The sequence below is a fragment of the Leucoraja erinacea genome, chromosome 9 (genome assembly GCF_028641065.1).
Source record: "Leucoraja erinacea ecotype New England chromosome 9, Leri_hhj_1, whole genome shotgun sequence".
In the NCBI taxonomy this organism is placed as follows: Eukaryota; Metazoa; Chordata; class Chondrichthyes; order Rajiformes; family Rajidae; genus Leucoraja; species Leucoraja erinaceus.
In genome coordinates, this window is record NC_073385.1 from 20,313,133 (window position 1) to 20,327,135 (window position 14,003).

General features: G+C 45.7%; 1 protein-coding gene across 2 annotated transcripts in view; it reads right to left on the reverse strand.

Annotated features, from left to right (window-relative positions):
• LOC129700083 (autophagy-related protein 2 homolog B-like) overlaps positions 1-14,003 on the reverse strand; it is an 82,705-nt gene that overhangs the window by 39,583 nt on the left and 29,119 nt on the right. For both annotated transcript variants that reach the window (XM_055640268.1, XM_055640267.1), the window contains exons 16-21: positions 13,795-13,903; positions 13,472-13,664; positions 10,268-10,410; positions 5,002-5,162; positions 3,252-3,424; positions 1,161-1,311 (exon numbers count right to left, since the gene is read on the reverse strand). In XM_055640268.1, coding sequence (XP_055496243.1) covers positions 1,161-1,311; positions 3,252-3,424; positions 5,002-5,162; positions 10,268-10,410; positions 13,472-13,664; positions 13,795-13,903 — 930 coding nt within the window. The remainder of the gene's footprint in view (positions 1-1,160; positions 1,312-3,251; positions 3,425-5,001; positions 5,163-10,267; positions 10,411-13,471; positions 13,665-13,794; positions 13,904-14,003) is intronic.

Here is a 14,003-nt window from a genome sequence, read left to right on the forward strand (position 1 = left end):
CGATGATGTGGAGAGATACAGAACAATGAATGAAAGATATGCAAAAAAAGCAACGATGTAAAGGAAGCAGGCCTTTGTTAACTGTTTGTTGGGTGAAAATGAGAAGCTGGTGCAACATGGGTGGGGGAGGGATAGAGAGAGAGAGGGAATGCCAGGGCTACCTGAAGTGAACCCATCCCTTCTCTCCAGAGATGCTGCCTGTCTCGCTGAGTTACTCCAGCTTTTTGTGTCTACATTCGGTTTAAACCAGCATCTGCAGTTCCTTCCGACACATTTCTGATGTGGGGTGCTGCTTTGTTAGCCAGGTGGAGGGTTCTGATTATACAGCGAGGTGAACAGGTACTCCAGCCCACTGAGTGCATGGTGACAATCAAATGTCTACTAATCCCACACAAACACCAATTGCTTATTGTCCAGGCGTTTGCATCAACTCCCATTGGTGGAATGACAGATACAGGATAGAAATAATCCCCATGGCCACCGAGTCCATGCAAACTATCCATCACCCCTTCACACTAGTTCCACAGTGCCCTCCTTAATGTTTGGGACAAATACCCATCATTTATTTATTTGCCTCTGTACTCCACAATTTGAGATTTGTAATAGAAAAAAATCACATGTGGTTAAAGTACAAATTGTCAGATTTTGATAAAGGCCATATTTATACATTTTGGTTTCGCCATGTTGAAATTACAGCAGTGTTTATACATAGTCCTCCCATTTCAGGGCACCATCATGTTTGGGACACAGCAATGTCATGGAAATGAAAGCCGTCATGTTTAATATTTTGTTGCATATGATCACATGTGGATCATTTTGTTGCATGTGACCACATGTTATTTTTTTTTCTATTACAAATCTCAAATTGTGGAGTACAGAGGCAAATAAATAAATGATGGGTCTTTGTCCCGTACATTATGGAGGGCACTGTATGTTAGCCCACTTTCTCATCCACTCCCTACACACCAGAGGCAATTTACAGTGGGCCAATTATCCTACAAACCCGCATGGTTATGGGATGTGGGAGGAAACTGGAGAACCTGGAGGAATCCCACGCAGTTACAGAGAAAATGTGCAAACTCCACAGAACCCTTAACCCCAGCAAGAGTGTGTGAAAAGCGTAATTGCTCAGTAAGTTGACAGCTGGATCCCATCTGTACCTTGGTGACAGAGGGAGACTTTGTTGGTCTGGAGACAGAAGTAATGTTGGTCATCGCAGCCCTGATACTTCCCCACCGTGAACAAGCTCCCATTTTCAATCTCCAACCAAAATTCACCGTGCTTTCCAGCTAACACCCTGCTGTCTTCAGTCTGCAAGAGAACAACACATCTATTACACATGGTTCATCAGTTCAGTAGGAACAGAAATTGGCCATTCGGCCCATCAAGTCTACTCCACCATTCAATCATGGCTGATCTATCTCTCCCTCCTAACCCCATTCTCCTGCCTTCTTCTCCCCATAACCCCTAACACCCGTACTAATCAAGAATCTATCTATCTCTGCCTTAAATGGTGGCACGCCACCTACCTAAACTGTGAGAAGGGTTTCATGACACAACCTCCTTTTTAATTACATCTGTGTACTAAGTCTGGGACAGGGCGTCCGAGATGTTAATGGCCAGGATTATGAAGCTGCTAACTCTCTGCACCTCCGACCTCTCGTCACATCCCCTTTCTGCAGAAGAGGTTGACATCATGTGGCCTGGATTAGAGGCTATTAGTTATAAGGAGAGATTGGACAGGCTTGGCTTGTTTACTCTGGAACTTGAGGTTGAGGGGAGACCTGATGAAGTGACATAAAATTACGAGGGGCATCTTTATCCTTTGTCATAGGGTGGAAATGTTAAAGACTGGAGGGTATAGCTTTAAGGTAAGAGGGGCAAAGTTTAAAGATGATGTGCAGGGCAAGTTTTATATAAACACACATGGGTGGTGGGGGCAGATACGATAGTGGTGTTTAAGAGACTTTGAGATAGGCACATGGATGTGCAGGGAATGGAGGGATGTGGATCACGTGCAGGCAGAGGAGATTAGTTTATCTTGGCATCGTGTTCAGCACAGATATTGCCAAAGGGAACTAGTGTAGCTGGGACATTGTTGGCCAATGTGGGCAAGTTGGGCCGAAGGGCCTGTTTCCACACTGTACCACTCTATGACTCTATAAGGGCCTGTTGATATGCTGTAGTGTGCTGTTTGCTGTCAATGTTTAAGAAGGAACTGCAGGTGCTGGAAAATCGAAGGTAGACAAAAATACTGGAGAAACTCAGCGAGACCCGAAACGTTGCCTATTTCCTTCGCTCCATAGATGCTGCCTCACCCGCTGAGTTTCTCCAGCATTTTTGTCTACCTTTGTGTTCTGTCAATGATTAGTTCCCCGACTTTGTTGTGGTGGAGCTGGAGGTTGTTGTTACGGCACTACAAAACCAACCGTCTGAGCTCTCTCCTCCTGCACGCTGATTCATCACTACCCATGTGGGTTTAAAGACATCCAACAACTTTATGATCATTTGATTCACATGTTTATGATATTTCATTCACATTTATAAACTACAATGTTTTATTCTTAATAGTTTACTGTTCGTGGTGTTGTTACTTGCAAGCTGAGCACCAAGGCAAATTCCTTGTATGTGTACATATTTGGCCAATAAGCTTATTCGTTCATTCATTCATGAGACAGACTATTCATCTTTCAATTCCAATTACATCTGAAATTTAATTCTCAAATTACTAAAAGCCCTGTCCCACGGTACGAGTTCATTCCAAGAGCTCTCCCGAGTTTGCCCTGATTCGAACTCGGAGATTTATGGTAATGGCCGCTCGTCGGTACTCGGGGCTCTCGTGGACATTTTTCAACATGTTGAAAAATCTTCACGAGTCTCCCCATGCTTACCTGCCGTTAGCGAGTCTTCCCGAGTACCTGCCGTTAGCGTTACGAGCCGCTAAGTGATATCCCCGAGTTCCGACGTACCGGCTACGTTCATTCTCTGTGATTACCACGAGTTTATGATTTTTTTATAAACTCGGGAGAGCTCTTGGAATGAACTCGTACCGTGGGACAAGGCCATAATGGTGGAATTTGAACCCAGTCTTGAAACATTCCAGTCCAGTAACACATTAACATATAAATACCTATAGTGTATCATTTTGCTCATCTCACACCAACTCAGGGCGGACGTCCACCAGTCATGCAGCACGAGCAGACACCTATGGAGTTAGTGATGGTGTGTGTGTGTGTGTGTGTGCGGCTCACCTTTGTATCTGTGTGCACCGTCACCAAGCCATGAGACACGCTGAGCAGGATGGACAGGAGGCTTTGACAGTTCTTGTTCAGCTGTTCAACCTTCTTTTTGCGCCGTGACCTGTGGGCCGGATCAGCGGTGGACTGGAACTGCGGAGACTCTTCATCAGACCCGCTCTCATCATCTGCAGGAGCACAGCCAGGGAACCATCAGTCTGGTCGTGACACAAGTACCCAGCTAACCACAGGTTTATTTGTTCCTCTTAGTCATTATAACGTTGAAATTCGAGCCAGCTTGCTTTTGGCACACTGACTGATGTGCTTCTTAATCGCAATACCACTCAGAATATTTCACCGACCACAAAGTGCTTTGGGGATGTTGTGAAAGGGTGCGTAAAGTACCTGCTAAATTCAAGCTTCTTCTTCTCTCTTCTCTGAGGGGAACAATCCTAGACTATTTTCATGTTTTACATAACAATACATCATCTAATTCGATTCTATGTGTGGGCTTGGGAAACAGCACTCTCTCCCTCTCCGCTGCACTTGGTGGGGGAGAGGGTGGCAGTCTGATGATAGGAGATGTATCGCTACACCTGAGCTGCAGGTCAATTCCAGTATATTCTGTAACATCGTCTATTTCCTTCGCTCCATAGATGCATGTCTCACCCGCTGAGTTTCTCCAGCATTTTTGTCTACCTTCGATTTTCCAGCATCTGCAGTTCTTTCTTAAACATCCCCTTAATGTCTCTTGTCTCAGTGTGATACAAAAAGCTGGAGAAACTCAGCTGTACAGGCAGCATCTCTGGAGAGAAGGAATGGGTGATATTTTGGGTCTGTATCTTGGGTTTAAACCAGCATCACACTCAGTGTGAAGACTGCTCTCTACATGTTGGTTGGGTACACACCACAAGTGTTCTAACATGGTCGGTCCATCTGTGTTATTAATGGGCACATCCCAACTCAGGCAGCGTTGTGGCGCACAGCGGGTAGAGCTGCTGCCTTACAGCGCCACACAACCGGGTTCAACCCTGACCTCGGGCGCTGTCTGTGTAGCGTTTGCACGTTCTCAAACTGCTTGGACACGTTAGTTAGAGGCAGGAAACATGTTCCAGATGTTGGGAGAGTCCAGAACCAGGGGCCACGGTTTAAGAATAAGGAGTAAGCCATTTAGAACAGAGACAAGGAAACACTTTTTCCTCACAGAGAGTGGTGAGTCTGTGGAATTCCCTGCCTCAGGGGGCGGTGGAGGCAGGTTCTCTGGATGTTTTCAAGAGAGAGCTAGATAGGGCTCTTAAAAATAGCGGAGTCAGGGAATATGGGGAGAAGGCAGGAACGGGGTACTGATTGGGGATGATCAGCCATGATCACATTGAATGGCGGTGCTGGATTGAAGGGCCGAATGGCCTACCCCTGCACCTATTGTCTATTATTGTCTATTGTCTTCTTGTAACTGCACGGGTTTCCTCTGGGTACTCCGCTTTCCTCCCACGTGCCAAAGATGTGCAGGTTTGTAGGTTAATTGGGCTCCTGTAAAATTCTCCCTAATGTGTCGCAACGTAGATGAGAAAGTGGAATAACATAAAACCAGTGCGAACGGGTGATCAATGGTTAGCATGGACTCAGTGGGCCGAAGGGCCTGTTTCCGTGCTACAACGCTAAACTAAAACTATTTAACAAGCCCTCAGCTGTTACACACCCCCCACTTCAAGCCGAAAGCTAGTTGAGAGTTAAACAGGTTGACATAAATTCAATACAATTATACCATCCTGGAGGAGAGCAGACTTGAGCTGAGTGAGACTGTCTTTGCTGAAGGCATTGATCAGCTGGCTGGCCACAGATAATCCAACTCCATACGTGATGTTTTCAACCGTCTCCACTGGAGATGGTGCAGCAGGTTCCCACAGCAACAAATCATTGTTTATTCTGGAATGAACAGCACATAAACTATTATTTAATATAAGAAGAGTGAATTTGCAAAACCAAACCTAAGGTGTGGTACAGCGGTAGAGTTGCTGCCTCGCAGTGCCAGAGTCCTGGGTTCAATCAGATTCAAAGTTATTGTCATTGTGCAGTGTACGTACAGAGACAATGAAATGCAGTTAGCATCTCACCCAGAAGTGCGAACACAGAATAATGGAACAGTAAAATATATATATGTATATACAGTAGCAGTAGTGGAATTTTCTGGGGGAGCGGGAGATCAGTCACTGGGGGAAGGAGTGTCAGTGGGGGTGACTGGCAATCACCAAGGTGCAGAGTTAAGTAGGGTAACAGCCGCAGGGAAGAAGCTGTTCCTGAACCTGCTGGTCTGGCAACGTAGAAACGTAGCGTAGTTGACGTAGCGCCTCCCTGATGGTAGGAGGGTAAACAGTCTGTGGTTGGGGTGAGAGCAGTCCTTGACGATGCTGCGCGCCCTTCACAGACATCGCTTGCTCTGGACAGACTCAATGGAGGGGAGTGAGGAACCGGTGATGCGTTGGGCAGTTTTCACCACCCTCTGCTTTCCGATCGGTGAAAGAGCAGTTGCCAAACCATACTGTGATACAGTTAGTAAGGATGCTCTCGATGGCGCAGCGATAGAAGTTCACCAGAATCTGAGGAGACAGATGGACATTCTTTAGTCTCCTCAGGAAGAAGAGACGCTGGTGAGCCTTCTCGACTCCGGGTGCTATCTGTACGAATTATGTACGTTCTCCCTGTGACCGAGTGGGTTTTCTGCGGGTGCTCCGGTTTCCTCCCACATTGCAATGACTTACAGGTTTGTAGGTTTATAGTCTTTGATAAAGATTGTAAATTGCCCTTAGTATAGGATAGTGCTGGTGTACGGGAATCACTGGTCAGTCTGGACTCGATGGGTCGAAGGGCCTGTTTCCGTGCAGTATCTCTAAACTAAAACACAACTTTACTATTCTCTTCATTGCAACTGTATCTCAACGTTAATAAAAGATGGTACAGAAGCTAATTCACAAAACAAAAGCAAATTAAATGATTTTTGAGCAAAAGGGAAACTACTGGAGGAATTCCAGAGGTCAGGCTGCCTGCCCCACTGAGTTCCTCCAGCTCAGCTCCTCCACTTTTATGCTCAAGGTTCTAGCTTAATATTCATAGAAACATAGAAAATAGGTGCAGAAGTAGACCATTCAGCCCTTCGAGCTAGCACCGCCATTCAATATGATCCTGACTAATCATCCAAAATCAGTACCTTGTTCCCGCTTTCTCCCCATATCCCTTGATTCTGTTAGCCCTAAGAGCTATATCTAACTCTCTCTTGAAAACATCCAGTGAATTGGCCTCCACTGCCTTCTGTTGCAGAGAATTCTACAAATTCACAACCCTGGGTGATGGTCTTTCCTCATCTCAGTCCTAAATGACCTTATTCTTAAACTGTGATGCCTGGCTCTGGACTTCCCCAACATCGGGGCCATTTTTCTTGTATCTAGTCTGTCCAATCCCTTAAGAATGGTGTATGTTTCTATAAGATCCCCTCTCATCCATCTAAATTCCAGTGAACATAAGCCCAGTCGATCCATTCTTTCGTCATATGTCCGTCCTGTCATCCCAGGAATTAACCTGGTGCACTCCCTCAATAACAAGAATGTCCTTCCTCAAATTAGGAGACCAAAACTGCACACAATAGTCCAGGTGTGGTTTCACCAGGGCCCTGTACAACTGCAATAGAATTGCTTTGCTCCCATACTCAAATCCTCTCGCAATGAAGGCCAACATGCTATGAGCTTTCTTCACTGCCTGCTGTACCTGCATGCTTACTTTCAGTGACTGATGTACAAGGACACCCAGGTCTCATTGCATCTCCCCTTCTCTATATCTGACACCTGCAGTCTCTTGTGTCTCTGACTTTGTCGTGTTGGTCGATGAGGGGCGAATGTTGACTTGGACACCAGTAAAAAACTGTTTGTTCATAAGATCTTAAACATCCTCCTCAACAGGCATTTAGTACCAGTTTAATGTCTCATCCAAAAGCTAGGTGCTCAACTTGTGGATAGAAGGAACTGGTGATGCTGGTTTGCAATAAAAGCCACAAAGTACTGGAGTAACTCAGCAGGTCAGGCAGATTCTCTGGAGAACATTGTTAGGAGAAGTTTTGGGTCGGTCCAGTTTGAAGAAAGGTCACTTCCCGAAACGTCACCTATCCATGTTCTCCAGAGGTGCTACCTGACCCGCTGAGTTACTACAGCACTCAAATGTCATTAGAAACGGGAATAGTGCCGGAGGATTGGCGTACTGCGCATGTTGTTCCATTGTTTAAAAAGGGTTCTAAGAGTAAACCTAGCAATTATAGATCTGTTAGTTTGACGTCAGTGGTGGGCAAATTAATGGAAAGGATACTTAGAGATAATATATATAAGCATCTGGATAAACAGGGTCTGATTAGGAACAGTCAACATGGATTTGTGCCTGGAAGGTCATGTTTGACTAATCTTCTTGAATTTTTTGAAGAGGTTACTCGGGAAATTGATGAGGGTAAAGCAGTGGATGTTGTATATATGGACTTCAGTAAGGCCTTTGACAAGATTCCTCATGGAAGGTTGGTTAAGAAGGTTCAATTATTGGGTATTAATGGTGGAGTAGCAAGATGGATTCAACAGTGGCTGAATGGGAGATGCCAGAGAGTAATGGTGGATGGCTGTTTGTCAGGTTGGAGGCCAGTGACTAGTGGGGTGCCACAGGGATCTGTGTTGGGTCCACTGTTGTTTGTCAAGTACATCAATGATCTGGATGATGGTGTGGTAAATTGGATTAGTAAGTATGCAGATGATACTATGATAGGTGGTGTTGTCGATAATGAAGTAGATTTTCAAAGTCTACAGAGAGATTTAGGCCATTTGGAAGAGTGGGCTGAAAGATGGCAGATGGAGTTTAATGCTGATAAGTGTGAGGTGCTACATCTTGGCAGGACAAATCAAAATAGGATGTACATGGTAAATGGTAGCGAATTGAGGAATGCAGTTGAACAGAGGGATCTAGGAATAACTGTGCAGTTCCCTGAAGGTGGAATCTCATGTAGATAGGGTGGTAAAGAAATCTTTTGGTGTACTGGCCTTTATAAATCAGAGCATTGAGTATAGAAGTTGGGATGTAATGTTAAAATTGTACAAGGCATTGGTGAGGCCAATTCTGGAGTATGGTGTACAATTTTGGTTGCCTAATTATAGGAAGGATGTCAACAAAATAGAGAGAGTAACAGAGGAGATTTACTAGAATGTTGCCTGGGTTTCAGCAACTAAGTTACAGAGAAAGGTTGAACAAGTTAGGTCTTTATTCTTTGGAGCGCAGAAGGTTAAGGGGGGACTTGATAGAGGTCTTTAAAATGATGAGAGGGACAGACAGAGTTGACGTGGATAAGCTTTTCCCACTGATAGTAGGGAAGATTCAAACAAGGGGACATGACTTGAGAATTAAGGGACTGAAGTTTAGGGGTAACATGAGGGGGAACTTCTTTATTCAGAGAGTGGTGGCTGTGTGGAATGAGCTTCCAGTGAAGGTGGTGGAGACAGGTTCGATTTTATCATTTAAAAATAAATTGGATAGTTATATGGATGGGAAAGGAATGGAGGGTTATGGTCTGAGCGCAGGTAGATGGGACTAGGGGAGAATACGTGTTCGGCACGGACTAGAAGGGCCAAGATGGCCTGTTTCCGTGCTGTAATTGTTATATGGTATATATGGTTATATGAAACGTCACCTATCCATGTTCTCCAGAGATGCTGCCTGACCCGCTGAGTTATTCCAGCACTCTGTGAAACGTCACCTATCCATGTTCTCCACAAATGCTACCTGACCCGCTGATTTACTCCAGCACTCTGTGAAACGTCACCTATCCATGCTGCCTGACCCCTGAGTTACTCCAGATGCTATCCTGACCCACAGATGCTGAGAGTTACTCCAGCACTCTGTGAAACGTCACCTATCCATGTTCTCCACAGATGCTGCCTGACCCACTGAGTTACTCCAGCACTCTGTGATACGTCACCTATCCATTTCTCCAGAGATGCTGCCTGACTCCAGCACTCTGTGAAACGTCACCTATCCATGCTCTCCGGGGATGCTACCTGACCCACTGAGTTACTCCAGCAGCACTCTGTGAGACGTCACCTATCCATGTTCTCCATAGATGCTGCCTGGCCCACAGAGTTACTCCAGCACTCTGTGTCTTTTTTAGTTGTTCCTACATTGAGACTTAAAGCCAAGATATTTTAAGTATAATTGAAGATATAGAAAATGTGAGAAAAAACTGCATACAGCAATAATTAGTTATAAAACGTTCATACTTAACGGAAGTATCTAAATCTAATTTAAAATAAAACAAGCAAAGAATAGAATGGAAACTGTCTTTTAAAACCATTCTTTATCATTAGCAAGCTTTGAAAGTATAGCAGTGTACTAACCACATTATTGAACCAGTAACCTCAAGGTCTGTATCAATAAAAGAGTAGAATGTGAGAATAGAAAATTGGGAATTTAGTTTTCAAATGAGGAACTAAAAAGCTTAAGATAGACACAAAATGCTGGAATAACTCAGCGGGACAGGCGGCATCTCTGGAGAGAAGGAATGGGTGACGTCTGAGGTCGAGACCTTTCAATGAAGAAGGGTGTCGACCTGAAACGTCACCCATTCCCTCTCTTCAGAGATACTGCCTATCCCGCTGAGTTACTCCAGCATTTTGTGTCTATCTTCGATTTAAACCAGCGTCTGCAGTTCCTTCCTCCACAAACAAAAAAGCTGATATTAGTGGATAGTAAAGCCGATAGTAAAGTTAAACATGAAGCTATTGGATTATTGTAAATACCCAACCATTCACTAATAATCTCAGGAGAATCGTGTTTGTACGTGATTCCACCAAGGTTTGGTGCACTGTGGCTGTTTGGAATGGACAACGTGCTGGCCTCACTAATGAGCCACATTAAGATGAGTTGAAAATGTTACTAGAACGCAATAACTCAACACTAAAGGCAATGAATAGATAACAAGAGCTAAATCATAATCTAGTTTTGATGAGAAGACTCGCCTGTTGTACACCTTCTCATAGAAGGCTTTGCTTGGCAATGCAAGGTTCACATTTGGCAACGTAAGTTCCAGTACGTAATGGGAAGTGCTCATGGTTTTATCCTGGAACTGACCCATTTCGTGCTGGTCTCCTGGCATCACCATCTGCAGAGAGCATATCACATTCAGATTCAGATTCAGATTCAATTTTAATTGTCATTGTCAGTGTACAGTACAGAGACAACAAAATGCATTTAGCATCTCCCTGGAAGAGCGACATAGCAAACGATTTGAATAAATAATAATAAGTGTCCGGGGGGGGGGGGGTGATTGGGCAGTCACCGAGGTACGTTGTTGAGTAGAGTGACAGCCGCCGGAAAGAAGCTGTTCCTCGACCTGCTGGTTCGGCAACGGAGAGACCTGTAGCGCCTCCCGGATGGTAGGAGGGTAAACAGTCCATGGTTGGGGTGAGAGCAGTCCTTGGTGATGCTGAGCGCCCTCCGCAGACAACGCTTGCTTTGGACAGACTCAATGGAGGGGAGCGTGGAACCGGTGATGCGTTGGGCAATTTTCACCACCCTCTGCAATGCCTTCCGGTCGGAGACAGAGCAGTTGCCATACCATACTGTGATGCAGTTGGTAAGGATGCTCTCGATGGTGCAGCGGTAGAAGTTCACCAGGATCTGAGGAGACAGATGGACCTTCTTCAGTCTCCTCAGGAAGAAGAGACGCTGATGAGCCTTCTTGATCAGAGTAGAGGTATTGTGGGTCCAAGAGAGGTCATCGGAGATGTTGACTCCCAGGAACCTGAAGCTAGAAACACGTTCCACCTCCGTCCCGTTAATGTGGATGGGGGTGTGCGTGGGTATGTCATGTCAGTCACACAGCATCACCCCTCCAGTGAGCTATAGCAGCTTTCAAGGTACACATCACAGCTGCTTTAAGCAAGACGTTGGCAAGAGCTTCTTCACCTGTCTCCACACGTTGCAAGTTGCCTTGTATTTTGGGAATCAGTGTTGAGGCCATGCATAACAAATACATTTACCAGTACAACTGGACATTCCGCAGGCTACAGTGACCTCAAGCATAACCATAGCTCCAATGCAACTCTTCACAGGGATCAGGCTTTAGTGTTTCAATGATGGCCACACATTTAAAGTGAGAGGGGAAAGATTGAAAGGGGAGCCGAGTGGCAAATGTTTCACACAGAGGCTGATGGGATATGGAATGAGCTGCCAGAGGAAGTAGTTGAGGCAGCTACAATTACAATGTTATTGATTGATTGATTGATTGATACAGCATGGAAACAGGCTCTTTGGCTCACCGAGTCCATGGCGACCAGCTCTACCAGCTGTTCCACCGTGCCGCCTTTGGCCATAGTTTGGAGAGATGTGGGCTCAATGCAGGCAAGGTAGGCAACTTGATTGACATGGATGACTTCAGACAAAGGGCGCATTTCTGTACTGTAAAACTCTATGCCTTTTCAGGGATCAGCAACCTAACTGAAGAAGGGTCTCGACCCGAGACGTCACCCATTCATCCCTTCTCACCAGAGATGCTGCCTGTCCCGCTGAGTTACTCCAGCTTTTTGCGTCTATCTTCAACCTAACTGCCAACTTCATTTAGAAAGACCACGTGCAGGTAGATGTTGGAAATCACGGAACTACTCAACGTTTTCTTGCTTTCTTTGCATCAAACATGTCCTGCTAGACCCGTCCTGCAAAAATAATACACCATGGACTGCATTGAATGAATTTGATTCTTGTGTGAGTCAGGTGGAGGATGGTGGCTGGCCAGTGAGTGGAGCACCACAGCGGCTGAGAAGGTGGGAGAAGGCTGCAGCAGAGAGAGACTCCCAACCTTGGTGACGTCCATGCTGTTGGCCCTGGGTGTGCCTCTCACGGACCATGTGCGGCTGTCCACGCACTAGTCCCCCATGTTAAAAGATGCCACAGTGCATCTGGAGCTAGAATAAAATCTGTGCTTCCACGATCAGCCTCTTCAGCTGTCTCATGACCCTCAGAGAGGACCAACCAGGAGGACAAGCATACCCAGCATCCAAGTGGTCCCCGATAATGACCACTCTTTGCTTCATCCACCCTCCAAGCAATAAATTGGATACCTGAAATTAAAAAGCGCTAATCCTTGGTTTTGACGAATAAATAAATGAGCACTAAAGGGCCTGTCCCACTTACGCAATTTTTTCGACGACTCGTCGGCACCTGTCATAGTCGCAGCAGGTCGCCGAAAATGTTCAACATGTTGAAAATCCAGTGGCGACCAGAGTAAGGTACAGCTCTTTGGGAGACTACTCACCACCATACAGACGTGACAATAGACGATAGACAATAGGTGCAGGAGTAGGCCATTTGGCCGTTCGAGCCAGCACCGCCATTCAATGTGATCATGGCTGATCATCCCCAATCAGTACCCCGTTCCTGCCTTCTCCCCATATCCCCTGACTCCGCTATTTTTAAGAGCCCTATCTAGCTCTCTCTTGAAAGCATCCAGAGAACCTCCCTCCACCTCCCTCTGAGGCAGAGAATTCCACAGACTCACCACTCTCTGTGAGAAAAGGTGTTTCCTCGTCTCCGTTCTAAATGGCTTACTCCTTATTCTTAAACTGTGGCCCCTGATTCTGGACTCCCCCAAAATCGGGAACGTTTCCTGCCTCTAGCGTGTCCAAGCCCTTAACCATCTTACGTGACATGTCCTTAAAAGTGCCTCCCATTAGGCTTCATCTAACAACATAATAACACATCAATGATGATACCTTCACTCCATCTACACCTCACGCTGCCTAAGGCCAGCAGCATAATCAAGGACGAGTCGCACCCCGGCCACTCCCTCTTCTCCCCTCTCGCATCAGACACTGAGTATAGAAATGTGAAACACACACCTCCAGATTCAAGGACAGTTTCTTCCTTGCTTTTATCAGACAACTGAACCATCCTACTGCAACCAGTGAGCAGTCCTGAACTACTATCTACCTCATTGGTGACCCTTGGACTATGCTTGATCAGACTTTACTGGCTTTACCTTGCACTAAACGTTATTCCCTTATCATGTATGTACATAATGTAAATGGCTCGATTGTAATCATGTACCTCGGTTCACGTGACAATAAAATAAAATAAACTAAACAAAGTACGCTTGTCTGGCTCTCACAATTCATAGATAAGATTTTACTTCTCTTTGTTTTAGTGGGTACAACTGTTGATCTTACCTCTTCGTTTTCATACATGACTCTTCGAGACGAGAATGGCGAGGGTTCCTGCTTTCCCAAATCACAGACATCTTTCAATGAGTGCCCTCCACCTTCTTCATCCTCCAGTAAATGTCCCCCGACCTCCTCCTCTTCACTCACTATCCGCTCCAAGATGGAATGCACGGCTGTGGGATTCACCTTGAACACAACCCTGGGGACAAAACCTCCTTGTCATGAACACCGACAGTGCACAGCCACAAAGTCAACTGAGCTTTGCGGAAGTCGAGCAGCTTTGCAAATGTAGTCATTGTGGGAACGCGGAGAGAGGTAGCGACACCTACCTTGGCCAGTCGAACTTGCCACTGTCTGAGGTGGACATGTCTCCATCTGTGGCGTGTGACACTTTACAAAATGTGAACGACGGCGTTTCCGCATCTTCCTGGAACTTACCTAAGATAAAGCAAAGGCCAACCTGTGAAGTACTCCATGTGACTGTGACTCACCCTGCCCACAGAACTGTGGTGTCCTTACAACCAACAATGCCACATCA